The 16,074-nt window shown below is 42.6% G+C and overlaps 1 protein-coding gene across 4 annotated transcripts in view; it reads right to left on the reverse strand.

Annotated features, from left to right (window-relative positions):
- The window catches only part of LOC133418053 (myosin-16), a 75,333-nt gene that overhangs the window by 22,351 nt on the left and 36,908 nt on the right, over window positions 1-16,074 (reverse strand). For all 4 annotated transcript variants that reach the window (XM_061706390.1, XM_061706391.1, XM_061706389.1 and 1 more), the window contains 2 exons: window positions 9,949-10,094; window positions 6,480-6,570 (listed from right to left, as the gene is read on the reverse strand). In XM_061706390.1, coding sequence (XP_061562374.1) covers window positions 6,480-6,570; window positions 9,949-10,094 — 237 coding nt within the window. The remainder of the gene's footprint in view (window positions 1-6,479; window positions 6,571-9,948; window positions 10,095-16,074) is intronic.

Genomic DNA, 16,074 nt, shown 5'->3' on the forward strand with positions numbered 1-16,074 from the left:
TTTGTGTTATCTTATGCATTGCATTGTCTATATCGGAGCGTCACCCCAACAGATTTTTTGCTATTTCAGGACAGTTCTTGTGTGGTCACACAGACAGTCGGTTTCCTACAATCTGTTGTCTCTTGGGATTTGGCGTGCCTCTGAATTTTTTCTCAGGTAGCAATTTAGAGCAAGAATGTCTGGAGCCACAGTCATTGTCGGTATTCTGACCAAGTGCAGGGTCTACTATGTCCGGTTTGGGAGCCAGTCCTAACATTTGAGGTATTTGTTTTATTGGATTTTTTTTTTTTTTTTTGCGATTACCAGTCAGTGTAGATATTGAAGGACAATTTGCAAATGCAGAATTGAGGTCATAACCACTTAGAAATCTTATAGAATTAATGTTAACTTAATCCTTTAGGATGCTCATTGAAATAATTTGATAATAATTGAATGTATAATTTGAAGCTTAGACAACCGTTAGGCTATATTTAAATATTTTATGTGTGTTATTATGAATACATTTTAATATAATATCATATTATAATTAGGGGCGGCACGGTGGGAGACTGGTTAGCACATCTGCTTCACAGTTCTGAGGACCGGAGTTTGCATGTTCTCCCCGTGCCTGCGGGGGTTTTCTCCGGGCACTCCAGTTTCCTCCCAAATCCCAAAAACATGCATGGTAGGTTGATTGACGACTCTAAATTGCCCTTAGGTGTGAATGTGTGCGCGAATGGTTGTTTGTTTATATGTGCCCTGCATTTGGCTGGCGACCAGTTCAGGGTGTACCCTGCCTCTCGCCCGAAGATAGCTGGGATAGGTTCCACCACGCCCGCGACCCTAGTGAGGATAAAGCGGTACAGAAAATGGATGGATGGATGGATTATAATTAGGGCCTGACTATGTTTTTTTTTAGGTCGATTCCAATATTTGGCAGAATAAAATTCCAATAACTGATTAATCGGCTGATTGATTAAAAACATATATCATGAATAAATATATCATGAATAAAATAACATATTTTTTGTTACCTTAATGCTTACAACAATAAAGATATGAATTACAAGCAGAACAACTGACTGTTTTACTATACTTTGTCCTTTAGTGGAAGTATTTACAACAGGGGGAAAAATCAAGTACATTTTTTTTGAATGTTTTTTCTGAATGTCATTATGCTTTGTCTTATGTTGTAATTTATTAATGTGTAGAATAAAAATAAAAAAGACAAAATAAAAAAGACAAAAATCAGCAAATAAAATATGAAAAGGGCTAATATTGTCCGATTAATCGGTCGGGCCCTAATTATAATAATACAATTGTACCCATACATTTTTTGCACTGCTTATCCTTTTCAGGGTCATGGGGGACTCGGACAGTCACACTGTCACTATCCACGCTGCATGCATAGAAGTCAAGCTTGTGAACCATATCACAAGGGTGGCCAACTCATTTTTATTGTCGGCCATATCGTAGTTATGGTTCCCTCAGAGGGCTGTTATGACTGTGAAAACATAGAATTGTATACATACAGTAATCATCTCACATTATTGCAAATACAAAATAAATGGATGGATACAAAGTTTTGAAATCAGAAGCTAATAAATTGATTGTTCACCTACTATTCAATTTGCTTTAAAATGGTGATTGGTCACAAGAAATAATGGTTGTAATATCTCTTCTCAACATTATTGACGCACATGATTTGCTTTCACGGATCACATAAAATGATGTAGCGGGCCGGATCTGGCCCCCGGGCCTTGAGTTTGACTAGATGTGCACAACACCATCAGTGACATAATACAATTATATTGCACTATATTTCATCACAATTGTTTAAGTTGTATTAGTATTTTTCTTGCTGTTTGGCTGGTAGGAGTGCCAGAGCGCTGGCCCATTTTGCCTCAGTAGGCGCAAAATTTTACATATCCCATGAAAAATAATGACATAAATCATGCTGCACGTGTATTCAGTGTTGTTTTCACACACACATAAATCACATTCAAAAGATCCTTAACTGCTCCTTGTTACGTCACATATTGCATGGGATAAAATTAAATAACATCCTAATAAAGCTTTTCATGCACCTGTTAGAAAAACAATACCAAATAAATGATATACTAAAATCACATATATATATAATACCATGTAATATTGGGTAGTAATTTATTTTGGCATTAGTTCATGTGACTATTACTGTTTTGAGCCACTGCTGACATAATCCACTTAAAACCACGACTTTTCTTTACATGCAAAGTGAATACTGAACTTGTAAAATATGACTCATATTTACAGCTGCTCATAACTACACATATATTACATGGCATCTAAGAGCATAACATGCAGAGATCAGGTTGTATAAGCTTCCAAAACTGGTCAAATATATATGGAACCCACAAATGTGCACCGTTGTATCAGTAAATTGCATTATTGCATTCAGTGAAATCATGATGGATTGGCAATAAATCATCTGCAATGCATTAATGTTTCCATTGATTAACCTCAGGACAAAGCTGTATTTTGTTTTACTAATCAGAATAAATTGCCAGTTCCTCCCAAAGGGGTTCATCGCTACATGTTGTGTCACGTTCCTGCGCTATCTGCAACCTCGATCCATGTCATATTGTCAGGAAATGTGTCTGACAGGGCGTGTAGCCCACGGCCATTCACACAACAACACAGGTGAAAAACATTCACTTGCTACTCACAGTTCCCTAAAAACTCACATTGATGGGAATTTTCTCATGCAGGCTAAAAACATCCTAGATATTTTGCAAGTTCATACTTTTAAAAAAAGTTATTTTTAACTTCCAACTTTTTGAAGATTGAGCCAAGTTTTAAACAACATTTAAAAAAAAATGAATAAACTCACATGCCAGCGAAGGACCTCTGTCGAGAGAACAGCCATGGTGAGGCAGCAGCCTGACCGACTGAATGACTCGTCTCTCTCACATACGCGCATGCACACACACTGTGAAAGTCCTCCAACAATTTACTGTCCACACCCCCATATGTGTGTGCGGTCTTTTTTTCTCAGACACGCGCAGCATGCACCACTCACATATCTGTTTCTTGTTACATTTCTACTTTCCAAACCCTCAAAACAAACACTGTGGCATCCACAGATGTGTCAAGATCGCAGACTCAGTGGGTACATAAGATTTAGACTAATTACTGTTTAAGTTAGAATGATTTTATGAATGCACTTCTCTGAGAAGGAATTTATTGATTTATTTTTTACCTTTGAACAATATAGGCAATAACAAAAGGAGCCCATCATTGGAAATCATCATTTCTAGCCCCCCCCCCCCCCCCTCATCAGGACTCCAACATGAATAACTGGCCATGAATTACAATCAGATGTGGCCTCTGTGGCTAAGGTCTCTTCTCCCCGTGTCTGATGGGACTGTCAGCAGGCGTGGGTAGTTATATCCTCTGTAATTCCCCCTGAGTCGATCAAAGGGGAAAACATTAAGCCAAACAACTGCAAGTAATGCTTGGGAATCATCTGTACCGAGCCTTGCACTCCTCCTGCAGAGCAGATGAGAGCCCACCATACTGTACACATATGCTCAGACAATTCAGGTTCTCGGCAACACTCCTGGAATTTATCACTTTGTTCTTTTTAAATGTCTTCAGATGGCAGTGCAGGGCTTCTAAATGTAATTCATGGTTGTTTGCCTGGCTTGAGAGATCGGCAGGAGACAACAGGTTGTCTTTGCCAGGTTTGCTGTAGGTTGCAAATAATGGGGTCAAATACACATGAAAACAATGCGATTCCTGTTTGACAAAGTGGAGAAATTAGATAGCGGACCAAGTGGTTACGTTCCGCATCAATATAAAAGAATGAACATTTTCTGAACTCTGTTGACTTTTTGGCATCCGTGAGATGTGGGTGATTTAGGGATAATATGGTTCCACTTTGTAGCAATTTATCAGATATGTTGTTTTTTAACCACATAATTTAAACCAAAGAGCCTTTGGGGTAAAAAGAACTTCATTTTCTCGGACTGTGATGACCCTTTCTAAACTGACTGCTTTACAATCACGTAATAAAACCACAATGAGCACAACATTGTTGTAGAAATAACCATGAAAAGTTTTGCCATTTAACCTTGATGACATTCTCTCTCGTCCAATGACTTTGACTAACAGCACACTTAAGAGCAGCTTTGTTGTGAAATGTAGTTTCAATTTAAATGGTAATAGTTTCATACTCAAGTGACAAACCTTTGCTGCTTTTTGGCATGTTGTGCTGATGACGATCCTCACATAATCAAGGCCCTAATCAGTTGAGAATGCAGGAAATACGAGGGGCAGTCAAAAAGTAGTGAACCCAATTTAACCCACTAATAATTGATTTTTTTCTGAAATGTTCAGTTCACAGTTGGAATACTTGTTTGAAGGGCTATTGTTTTTAAAATCCTGCCCTCTTCCTTTCCGTCATGTTGGAAATGCTATCATTGTTAGATGCCCATCAGAAGCAGAGAGCTGTGAAAGAATTTGGAAGGGTATCCACCACTAAACATTTTCAAATGGTTGCAAAATGTGTATGGGGGCAGCAGCAATAGGCTACAGCACAGTCAAAAAGCGGGTGTCCAGGATCAAAGGTGATGGAAAAGAGCCTACATTGCGCAACCTCCGTGACAAGCAAAGGTGCTCGTGAAATCATCTGTTCCTTTGGCTGGACAAACCATAAACAATCCCCTATACTCACCCGATCTGCCACCATCAGATTATCACCTTTTTGGATATTTAAAAGAAGGAGTGAGCAATGAACAAGTTATGCAAGCTGTAAAAAAAAAAAAAAAGAAAGAAAAAAAAAAGGGTTAAAAGCGCAGCCTACTGAATTTTACAAGCCTGGCATGCTTGTTTATTGATGGACAGTCGGTGTTGTGAAAAATATCCATCCATCCATCCATCCATTTTCTGAGCCGCTTCTCCTCACGAGGGTCGCGGGCGTGCTGGAGCCTATCCCAGCTGTCATCGGGCAGGAGGCGGGTACACCCTGAACTGGTTGCCAGCCAATCGCAGGGCACATAGAAACAAACATTTGCAATCACAGTCATGCCTACGGGCAATTTAGAGTCTCCGATTAATTCATGTTTTTGGGATGTGGGAGGAAACCGGAGTGCCCGGAGAAAACCCACGCAGGCACGGGGAGAACATGCAAACTCCACACAGGCGGGGCCGGGGATTGAACCCGGGTCCTCAGAACTGTGAGGCTGACGCTCTAACCAGTCTTCCACCGTGCCACCATGTGAAAAATATGTTATTATTATTATATTATAAAGTAGAAATGAAACCCCCAATTTTTTGACTTTATTTTTATGTGTATATTGCCTTTTTATTGCAATAAATAAAGCGAGAGGCAAATCGGGCTCATTACTTGGATTGTGTCCTATAGCCAGTAAAATATGCAATAGCATGAATACACTAATGCTTTTTACAGAGCAAGACAACATTTCCATCTGCATCATCTTTAATCATTTCTGTGGTGATTTTTCCAAATATACTCACCAAAAAGGACTTTTTTCCCAAATTCAGTCTAATGCAGCAATATTTGGCTTCATTTTGTGGCTGTTTGAGATTGTTAATGCTGTTTTTGTATTCCACTGTTAATGCCATAGTGGTTCAGCTCATCTAAGCTTTGGATGTGTCCAGATGATAAAGGTTGTGCATTGCATGTTAATGTTTAGTCTTGTTTGCATTCCTTGAACAAATGTTGATGGTAAAGGGCCTATAAGAATATATCAAAACATGCTTTCTTCAAATAATTGTACTTTGTTTTTATTTGCTCTTTACACCTTACAACTTCCCAACAATTGGGGTTTGTATCGTTTCTACTTTAAATGACTTAAATGCTTCTTTTTAAGGACAACTCTCTTGGTCTGTCTGCACTAAAAATGCTAGGAAAGGTAAAATAAAACTATTAAAGAAGTTAACACAATTTATATATGTGTACTTTGGCAAGATACTAAATCCAAATTGTAGTCTGAGGAAAGAAAGGTCACACTTGCAACATTACTAGGTTAAACTGCTATATATCTACTTTTTTAAAGTCTACATTGTATATATTTTTCGAAAGTTGTAAGAATCACAAGAATCAACATAACCATATAACTTTATCCAGCCATCCATTTTCTGTACAGCTTCTCCTCATTAGGGTCTCTGGTGAGCGGCAGCACATCTCAGCCGGTTAAAGCATACAGTTTATGACTTTCTCATAAAATTACTATGATATTGTTATGATCGTATTATGACTTTGTCAAAGAAATTACAACTTAATTTTTATAATATTTCAATATCTGGATTTATGGCCTGTTTTACTGCAACTTTGGCTCGCGCCTCACCCCTCCTCTACTTTATACCTACAGTGTATGTGATTTCAAATACTGCCATTGGAAGATGACTGGACATTTAAAAAGGAAAGACAGAAGAGTAATTTAATTTTTGTTCTGTTCTAGAAAAAAATACCACGTCACAAAATGTAAACTTACCTGCAGTTCTCGGCTCTTCCTCTGCAGTCCATTGCTGAGGCTCTCTTCAGCTTCAAGCTTGGACTGAATATTGCTTATCTCCATGTCTTTCCTATATTGCCAAGGAAGATCGAGAATTTGATTTTAAACTAAACCAAAATAATCCAAAAACAGATAGACAATTAATTACAAGTATCATGCGCAGGTTAAGTCATAAACAAAATATAATATTTGCTACTACAAGATTGTATAAAAAAATATATATTGTATGTATACAGGACATACTGTACTTTTTGAACCCTGGAACCTTGTATATTCCTTTTTTGGTAATAAATACTTTTTTGACATTCCCCTGAACTCCTGCTTCCCTGCACTTGGGTCAACCTTTTGCCTACGCACCACTTCGACGAACACTTTACGCGTGACAATAAATAGTGTGTGGTGTACTCACAATGACGAACACAGCACACCACACACAGCTAACCGTATCTCCACAGACAATTGTGAGTCCGCCCCCCAAAACAGATGTCTGGCAGAGTACCAAGACTGACTTGTGAGATGCAGCACGGTGCCGCAGGGCATCCGGACAGACAGAAAATACAAAGAAGAGAATAGAAGAAGAAATACAAGACGCTATGCTAACTGTTAGCTTAACTGGTAACCATATTGCAGTGACAAACATTTCTGTTCATTTTGTGGTGAATGACTTGGGGGACACATTATGCAAACACTCAACATAAACAGGTGCTCCTCCATTTGTGTCCAGCAACAGCACAAGCTTCAGGTCATTTACTAATTGGTTACCTTACATTTGACAATGACAGAGTTTGTGAATCAGCCGAATTCTGTGTTGACCACAAACGAGGATTAGTGATTGTAAATATTGAACAGGTTTACTTTTGATTCTTGATTCTGATCTGATTCTGATTTTTACGATTGTGGGCTCGGAGCGGATTGGGGAGGCGAAATAATTCTTCATATACCCCATGACACAGGATAATTGCTCAGTATAATTCTTTAGCCAATAATTGGGCCTTTGCTTTGATCAAAAGGGGGGAATCAGCCCAATTCGTATGTGTACCTGGGTTTAATTGCAGCTTCTATACAACAACAAAAGTTATCCATGGTGGTAAGCACATCTGCCCCACAGTCTGGAAATGTGGGTTCTCCATTGGAACATCACCATGTGGAATTTGGTTGTAGGCTAAATTAATACTCTAAACTGTCCATAGGTGGCAATGTGAGTGAGAACTCACATTGCCAACTGTATATGTTCCCTGCAATTGACTGGTGACCAGTTGAGGGTCTGCCTCTCGTACGAAGTCAGCCGGGATAGGCCATAATGAGGTCATGGGAAAGCTGTATAGGTAGTGGATGGACGGATGGATGAATCTAAGGTGACCTCTCACTTATTAATGTGTCAAATTCAATTTGATTTCACCCAATTCAGTATGAATTTAATTTCACAAACATCACGAAAGTATTCTATCATGTTTGTATTTATTTCTCAAGAACAGATCAGCAGTAATCTGCATGTGAAAAGTCTATTATGAGATCCCCCATGAGTTGCACATGAGGCTCTGTCAATCTTCGACTGACATTGATGAGTTCACTTGGACTGTTATGTCATCAAGTCTGACAAAGAACTGAATATATATGAAGAGACCACATTTCTGTAATGAGGTACAAGCCTGAGAGGGATCTTTTATTATCTGTTGTGAAACAAGACAAGCCTTGGGGTAAAAAAATGTCATGTTTAGTCTAAATTCATATATTATGAGTTATTTAACTTGTTCTATATCAGCTATTATGTGTGTGGGAGCCATGTCTGCCCTGCTCAGTTCTAGTTTGTCACTTTTTATTGAGAATGTCAGCCAACAAATCAAATTTTAACAAGATGTATAGTATATTAATTTATTTGTATTTTTATTTATACAGTGCCTAGGATTGTCTGGCGACCAGTTCAGGGTGTACCCCGCCTCTCGCCCGAAGATAGCTGGGATAGGCTCCAGCACGCCCGCGACCCTGGTAAGGATAACCGGTACAGAAAATGGATGGCTGGATTGTACAGTGCTACATACATTACATTAAACACTAACAGGGGTTCTTCCTGTTTTGTTACCTTATCTAGCTACATATATATACACTATAAGGCAAAAAATCTCTCTGTATAATGCGGTACAGTTTCACACCCCTGTAAATGAAAAACAATAATAAACTGTCTTTGCTTTACATTGGAGCTCTTCAGATTGTGAAAGTGTATGCACACATGCCACAATCTTTTGTGACGTGTGCCTATTTTTCCCCCATACTAAAATCATGCACAAAATGTTCTTACGCCAACATGTAATGCCAGTAAAATGGAAGAAATATGAAATGATTGACAGGTTTTATATTAACTTAAGTAATGGACTCTTTGAAAAACCTAGTAGCTTAGGAACTGAGTGACTCATTCACTTTCATTAATGATCACAGTGACAGAGAATCTTTTAACATAATGACCGGCGGGGTTTAAACATTGTAATGCAGATTAAACTGCTCATTGGTGTGCACAGAGCGTGTCAGAGAGGGTGTATTATGACAGTTGTTACTGTGGATGACTCGTTTTGCTCCTATTAGTGAGTGCATGTGGGTGGATAGTGCACCTTAAAAGAGACATGTCAGAGTTTAAGCATTCATGCTTCACGAGAGATTCATTATAGGAAAATGTCGGCATTTTTTAATATAGTCCACTGGCTCTGAAACATTTCAAAATGTATATATCTCACACCAGTCCTCAGGTTAATGGAATATCCATTTGACCTTTTTTTTTTTTTTTTTTAACTTTGTGCTCGCGTTGAGGTTTTAAGAATTTATTTTTTTTCTAGTTGGATAATAATGTAAATCAAGTACAGTATAGAGCATGCACAACCCTGTCAAAAAGTCAGGTTTTATCCATCCATCCATTTTCTGAGCCGCTTCTCCTCACTAGGGTCGCGGGCGTGCTGGAGCCTATCCCTAGCTGTCATCGGGCAGGAGGCGGGGTACACCCTGAACTGGTTGCCAGCCAATCGCAGGGCACATACAAACAAACAACCATTCGCACTCGCAGTCATGCCTACGGGAAATTTAGACTCTCCAATTAATGCATGTTTTTGGGATGTGGGAGGAAACCGGAGTGCCCGGAGAAAACCCACGCAGGCACGGGGAGAGCATGCAAACTCCACACAGGCGGGGCCGGGGAATGAACCCGGGTCCTCAGAAATGTGAGGTAGATGTGCTCTCCAGTCACCCACCGTGCCGTGTGTGTGTGTATGTGTGTGTGTGTGTGTGTAAATATAAAATGTCTTTTGGAATTACGGTAAAAAAGTTCAGCTTCAGAATTTTGCAAAAATTCACCAAAAATACATTTGAAATCTCCCAAACTTATGTTGTTTTGATGTCACCAACTTGCACATCCAAACAACATGCATTTTACATTAAAAAACATTCATGCAAATCTAACTCTTACCTTTTGATGATCTCTTCTGGACCATTTCTTGTCTTGTCCACCCCCTCCAGACTCTCCTGAGTACACAGATTGTCACCGTCCATCTTCCTACTGTTCTTCTCCAGCTCCTCACGCTGATAGCGCTCCTGCTCCAGCTGATACTCGAGCTACAAACAAACCATGCGAATACACTTGACACAGCATTTGACCATACAATTGTACTTGCATGTTTTTTTCGTTTATTTTGACAATGTGTGCATGAATTTATTCTGTATATGCTCTATTGTCATTAAAGATGAAGATACTCAATCATGTGTCTCTGTTCCTCATCTAAAACACTTTACATATCTGTAGTCATGATGTTACCAATGTAGGTGTTGCCTTAGTTTTTTTTACTAGATCAGTAGTTATTTTCTTAGTCTTTTTTAGTGTAATGGAGCTTAGAGAGTTATATTTTCATTTTATACATGAGTTTGTCGAAGTTCTCCTTGAGTTGACACCTTGTGGTGAAGAGGGACTGAGTGCCTGGTGGGCCTTCAACTATTGGACCCGGCCAGGCACTGTGATGGGCGGTTTTTGTCTTCCCCCTGTTTCATACACACTTGCTCCTGAGCGCATCTTCACCACCTGTGCCTCGTTCACCCTAATTACCCCTTGCATTCAACCTCGTGTCTCATTCTTTCTTTTTTTCTTAGTCTTTTTTAGTGTAATGGAGCTTAGAGAGTTATATTTTCATTTTATACATGAGTTTGTCGAAGTTCTCCTTGAGTTGACACCTTGTGGTGAAGAGGGACTGAGTGCCTGGTGGGCCTTCAACTATTGGACCCGGCCAGGCACTGTCATGGGCGGTTTTTGTCTTCCCCCTGTTTCATACACACTTGCTCCTGAGCGCATCTTCACCACCTGTGCCTCGTTCACCCTAATTACCCCTTGCATTCAACCTCGTGTCTCATTCTTTCTCGTCGCCAGTTTGTTGTACCTTGTCGTTGCGTTCCAGCATTCCTTGTTTGCACGTCAAAGACTCACAGTAAGACTCGACCCTGTTCCGATTATCGACCTCGCCTTTTTGCCTCATGTTTTTGGATAGTGTTGCCTTTTTTGGATTGCCTGCATGTGTACTGACCTCTGCCCGTATATTAAACCTCTTTTTTTTTTAAACTGTCCATTTGTTTTGGAGTCTTGCATTTTTGAGTCCTATCCTCTGTTACGTTCATGACAGAACGAACTGGCCATAACATGGACCCAGCAGACTCAGACCCGGTGCGCAAAGCCCTTAAAGCGCAGGGTCAACGCCTCTCGAAGCAGGATGAGCAGCTTGCTGCCCTCCACCCTCAGTTAGAGGGACTATCAGAACATCAGGACAATATGATGAGACAGGTGGCCTCACAGTTTGAAGTTCTTATGAAAATTATTCAAAAGAAGGAACCAGTTGGCACAACACCCGATACCGCCACGGTACCAACATTTCCATGTGAAGCAGTCACCATGCAGCCATCTGCCACCTCCGCTGCTGTCTGTCCACACATCTCTCGCCCGGAGAGGTTCTCTGGGGATTCTGGGAACATTAAGCCATTCATCACTCAGTGCGAACTCCACTTTGAGCTGCAGGCAGCTGCCTTCCCCACCGAGCGGGCAAAAATCGCTTTCGTCATTTCCTACCTGACTGGTTGTGCGGAGGCGTGGGCTACTGCTGAATGGAGCCGCAATTCTGCGGCGTGTCATTCGTGGGCTTTTATCGTAAAGACTATGGAGCAATTTTTCTGTTTTTCACACCAGATCGTGAGGCAGCTTGCTCCCTTGTCACCTTACAACAAGGCAAGCGCAGGGTGTCAGATTACGCGATTGAGTTTTGCATTCTAGCAGCTGAGAGTCAGTGGAATAATAGGGCACTGCTCGATTCCTTTTTTCAAGGACTATCCCCCGCCATGAAGGATCATTTGGTCCCGTTAGACCTGCCGAGCGACTTGGACACTCTCATCGCTCTCGCCATAAAGATCGTCAGGAGGCTTTTGGATCGCGAGCTGGACGGAGTTCGGCAGAGGGCTGCATCCCGCGCACTTGGAGGACGAGCCTCGGTGACCAGCCAAACCAAGGTTGCCGGTCTCAATCCACTGGCTAGTGTCACCACGGAAGAACCCATGCAACTGGGCAGGTTCCGTCTCTCTCCTGAGGAACGTCAATGCCGGCTGAGGGAAGGGCGGTGCTTCGACTGCGGGCAGTTGGGTCATTCCGTGAGCAACTGTCATGTCAAAGTTACCGACCGGTGCTGGTAGCAAGGGCACGGGAGAGGTAAGTCTGAATTTCATTAAGGAAGACCCTGCCCGGGTTCTTCCTAAAGTGACACGATGCTCCCCTGATCAAGAAATTCATCCACCTGTATTAAATGACTCTGGTTCTGACGCAAATTTACGCAAATCCCTCCTCGTTAGACGTATGCACCTTTAGAACCTTTCAAATAAAACGCCACCACAACACCTATGCTGCAGATGGCAGTTTTATGGGCAAGATCACTCACTGCACCCAAACACTCACATTGACATTTCCTGATTCTCACTCGGAACGCATTAGTTCTCATGTTTTTGACGCCATGAATCATGACCTTATTTTAGGGAACCCATCGTTGAAATTACATAACCCCCACATTGACTAGTCCTCTGGGCAGGTTATGTCCTGGGGCAGCAATTGCGCCCAGAACTGTTACAAGCCGCCATGTGATGTTCAGGGCTATGTTTCTAATGACAAAAAGTTCATTAGAAATTTCAGTTCTATAGCCTCGCCTTTGCACGATCTTACCTCGCCACACAGACCTTTTGTATGTTACCCGCTTTGTCAGGCAGCTATTCAGAAACTTAAATCGAGCTTTACCTCCGCTCCCATCCTCACTTTGCCAGATTTCAAACAGCAGTTTGTGGTAGAAGTTGATGCGTCTGATGCCGGTATAGGAGCAGTGCTCTCCCAGAAATCTCTCAAGGATGGCAAGTTACATCCTTGTGCTTATCTCTCAAAAAAACTGACCCCAGCCGAAATAAATTATGACATTGGTGACCATGAACTGCTGGCAGTCAAGGTGGCTTTGGTGGAGTGGAGGCACTGGCAAGAGGGGGCACATACTCCGTTTTTAGTATGGACAGATCACAAAACCTGGAATATCTTAAGTCTGCTAAGAGATTAAATGCGAGGCAGGTTAGATGGGCTCTGTTTTTCACTAGATTCAATTTCACGTTATCCTACCGACCTGGTTCTAAAAATGGTAAGCCAGATGCTTTATCGCACATTTTCTGCGCAGAGAATTCTTTGTCTGACCCTTAAACCATTTTGCCCAAGTCATGTTTTGTTTCTGCTTTTGTTTGGGACATTGAGACTGCAGTAAAGGAGGCTCTGGAGAACACTCTTAGCCCTGAAAACAGGCTTTATGTGGTTCTGACCTAAAGGGGAAGAGTCATCCACTGGGCTCACACTAACCGGACTGTATGTCACCCAGGACTGGCCAAGACTCAATCTGTGGTCGAACAGTGCTTTTGGTGGCCCAATGTTAGAAGGGATGTTACCAATTATGTCAATGCTTGCCAGGTATGTGCTGCTAACAAGTCCTCTCGTAAATGTCCTTCTGGGGAGTTGCTACCCCTGCCAATACCACAACGTCCTTGGTCAGACATCTCTGTAAACTTTGTGACGGGATTACAGGCCTCGAAAGGAAATACCACAATTCTCACAGTCGTGGACAGGTTCTCTAAAATGGCACACTTCATTGCACTCCCGAAACTCCCCTCAGCTAAAGACACTGCCGAGTTAATGATACACCAGGTATTAAAGTGGTTTTCCCAAGAAGGTGGTATCCAATAGGGGTCCCCAATTCATTTCGCAATTTTGGAAGGAGTTTTCCAATCTCATGGGTGTTACCATCAGTCTGGGTTTCACCCTGAACCCAACGGCCAAACCGAGAGGCTGTACCAGGACCTGGAGACTGGGCTCCGATGTCTCGCTTCACAGGAGCCGCGACCCTGGTCTCAGAAACTGGTTTGGGTCAAATTCTCTCACAATTCCCTCCCCCCTGCATCCACTGGTCTATCGCCTTTTCACGTTGTGCATGATTACCAAACATCTATATTTCCTGCCATAGCCCCAGAGTCCACACTTCCAGTGGCATTGACCTTGGTGAGACGCTGCAGGAGGACCTGGGAGCGAGCCCGCCAGATGCTGCTGCGCCAGGGACGGTCCTACAAAACCGCTGCTGACCGTCGGAGGACACCGGCCCCGAACTACAAAGTGGGTCAGCGAGTTTGGCTCTCTACCAAACATATTCCACTCTGGGTGGAGTCCAAGAAGCTCGCTCCCAGGTTCGTTGGGCCCTTCACCATCACAAAGATCATTAACCCTGTCACCGTGAAGCTTATGCTCCCAAGGTCGATGCGGGTCCACCCTGGTTTTCACGTCAGCCTGCTCAAGCAAGCCCGGGAGTCCCCTCTGGTCCCGCCTTCCAGGCCTCCTCCCCCCACATACCCCTCCCCCTCCCGGTTTGTGGATGGGGGCCCTGTCTTCTCTGTGAGGCGGCTGTTGTCATCTCGTCGGAGGGGGACGAAGTTTCAATATCTGGTGGACTGGGAGGGCTACGGGCCTGAGGAACGTTCATGGGTGCCGTCTGCGTTTATCGTGGATGACTCGCTCATTCGGGACTTCCACGTTGTGCATCCAGGGGCTCCGGGGCCGTCTGGGGCCGGCCGTTAACGGGGGTCTCTTCCACTCTGGAGTGGCCCCCGGTGAGCACACTTATTGCACCCCGGTATTGTGCCTGTATGTTCGTGTTCAACTCAATAGAGATGCAGGTAGCCTCCCTCTGCCTTTGAAGGGGTGATGGCTGTTGTGTGTGCGTGCATACAGACCAAACAATAGCTAGCAATGCCCACACCAATTTTGGGAGTCCTTGGAGAGGACTTAAGTCTTACTCTTACTTAAGACTCTCTCATTCTTCTGGAGGACTTCAATGCTCTCCTCATCTATGAACCCTAGCGGTCCTGTAATTGGACTGACTTCTGTGATTGTCACGGATTGTCCATAATGAACACTATGTTCAAACATAATGGTGTCCATATGTAAACATGTTACCTAAGAATGTTGACCTTGTTCATGAGTGAGAGAAAAATGGAGTGGGAGATCAAGATTGGTGCAGCGTCTGCCGTGATGCAGACAGCCAGTCACTGCATTGGTCTGTTGTGGTGAAGGAGGAACTTAGCCAAAAGACAAAAAACACCGTAGATCAAAGTTCCCACCTTCACATATGTTCCCACGCTGTGGGTCATCACCAAAAGAACAAGATCACAGATACAAGGAGCCAAAACTCATTTCTTTTGCAGGGAGTCTGGGCTGTCCCTTAGGGAAAGGGTGAGAAGCTCGGTCATATGGGAGGACTCTGAGTAGAGCCTGCTGCTCCTCCGCATAGAGAGGAGTCAGATAACGTGGCTTGGGCATCTGGTTAGCATGACTCCTGAATGCCTCCAATGGTGAGGTGTTCCGGGCACGTCCCACAAGGAAATGACCCAGGACACGCTTGAGAGACTATGTCTCATGGCTGGCCTAGGTATGCCTTCGCATCAATCCCCCCTGGAAGAGCTGGATGTAATGGGTGGGGAAAGTCTGGGCCTGTCTGCCTAGGCTGCTGCCCCTACGACTGACCCCACATAAGCGGAAGAAAATGGATGAATAAATGGATGGATGATTTGTCTAAGTTTGTTCATGTTTTGTTTTTTATGCATTTTTAAGTGCATTATATTAATTATAACAGTGATACGAGTATCATTATGAAATGAGTAAATTGTTTTCATGTGAGATCATAATTGCTATATTATGATATGTTGGATGCAGAACCAGAATTCCTCCTGGGGTATCTTGTGTTTAATTCAAATGGATAATCATGGTGAAATGAAGCTGAATTTGTAGGAATAATTCTGTGAGCTGCGACTGACTGCTCGACCGGTTCAGGGTGTAGTCTGCCTTTCGCCCGAAGTCAGCTGGGATAGGCTCCAGCGCCCCAAGACCCTAACCAGGATAAGCGGTGTCAAAAATGGATCACAATGGTCATTGCACCGGACTATTGCAATATTAGTCATTCGAACTGCTCTAAGTGCTAGAGGACTCTGCATCTTTTTGCAC

Source organism: Phycodurus eques, chromosome 19, assembly GCF_024500275.1.
Source record: "Phycodurus eques isolate BA_2022a chromosome 19, UOR_Pequ_1.1, whole genome shotgun sequence".
NCBI classification, from domain to species: Eukaryota; Metazoa; Chordata; class Actinopteri; order Syngnathiformes; family Syngnathidae; genus Phycodurus; species Phycodurus eques.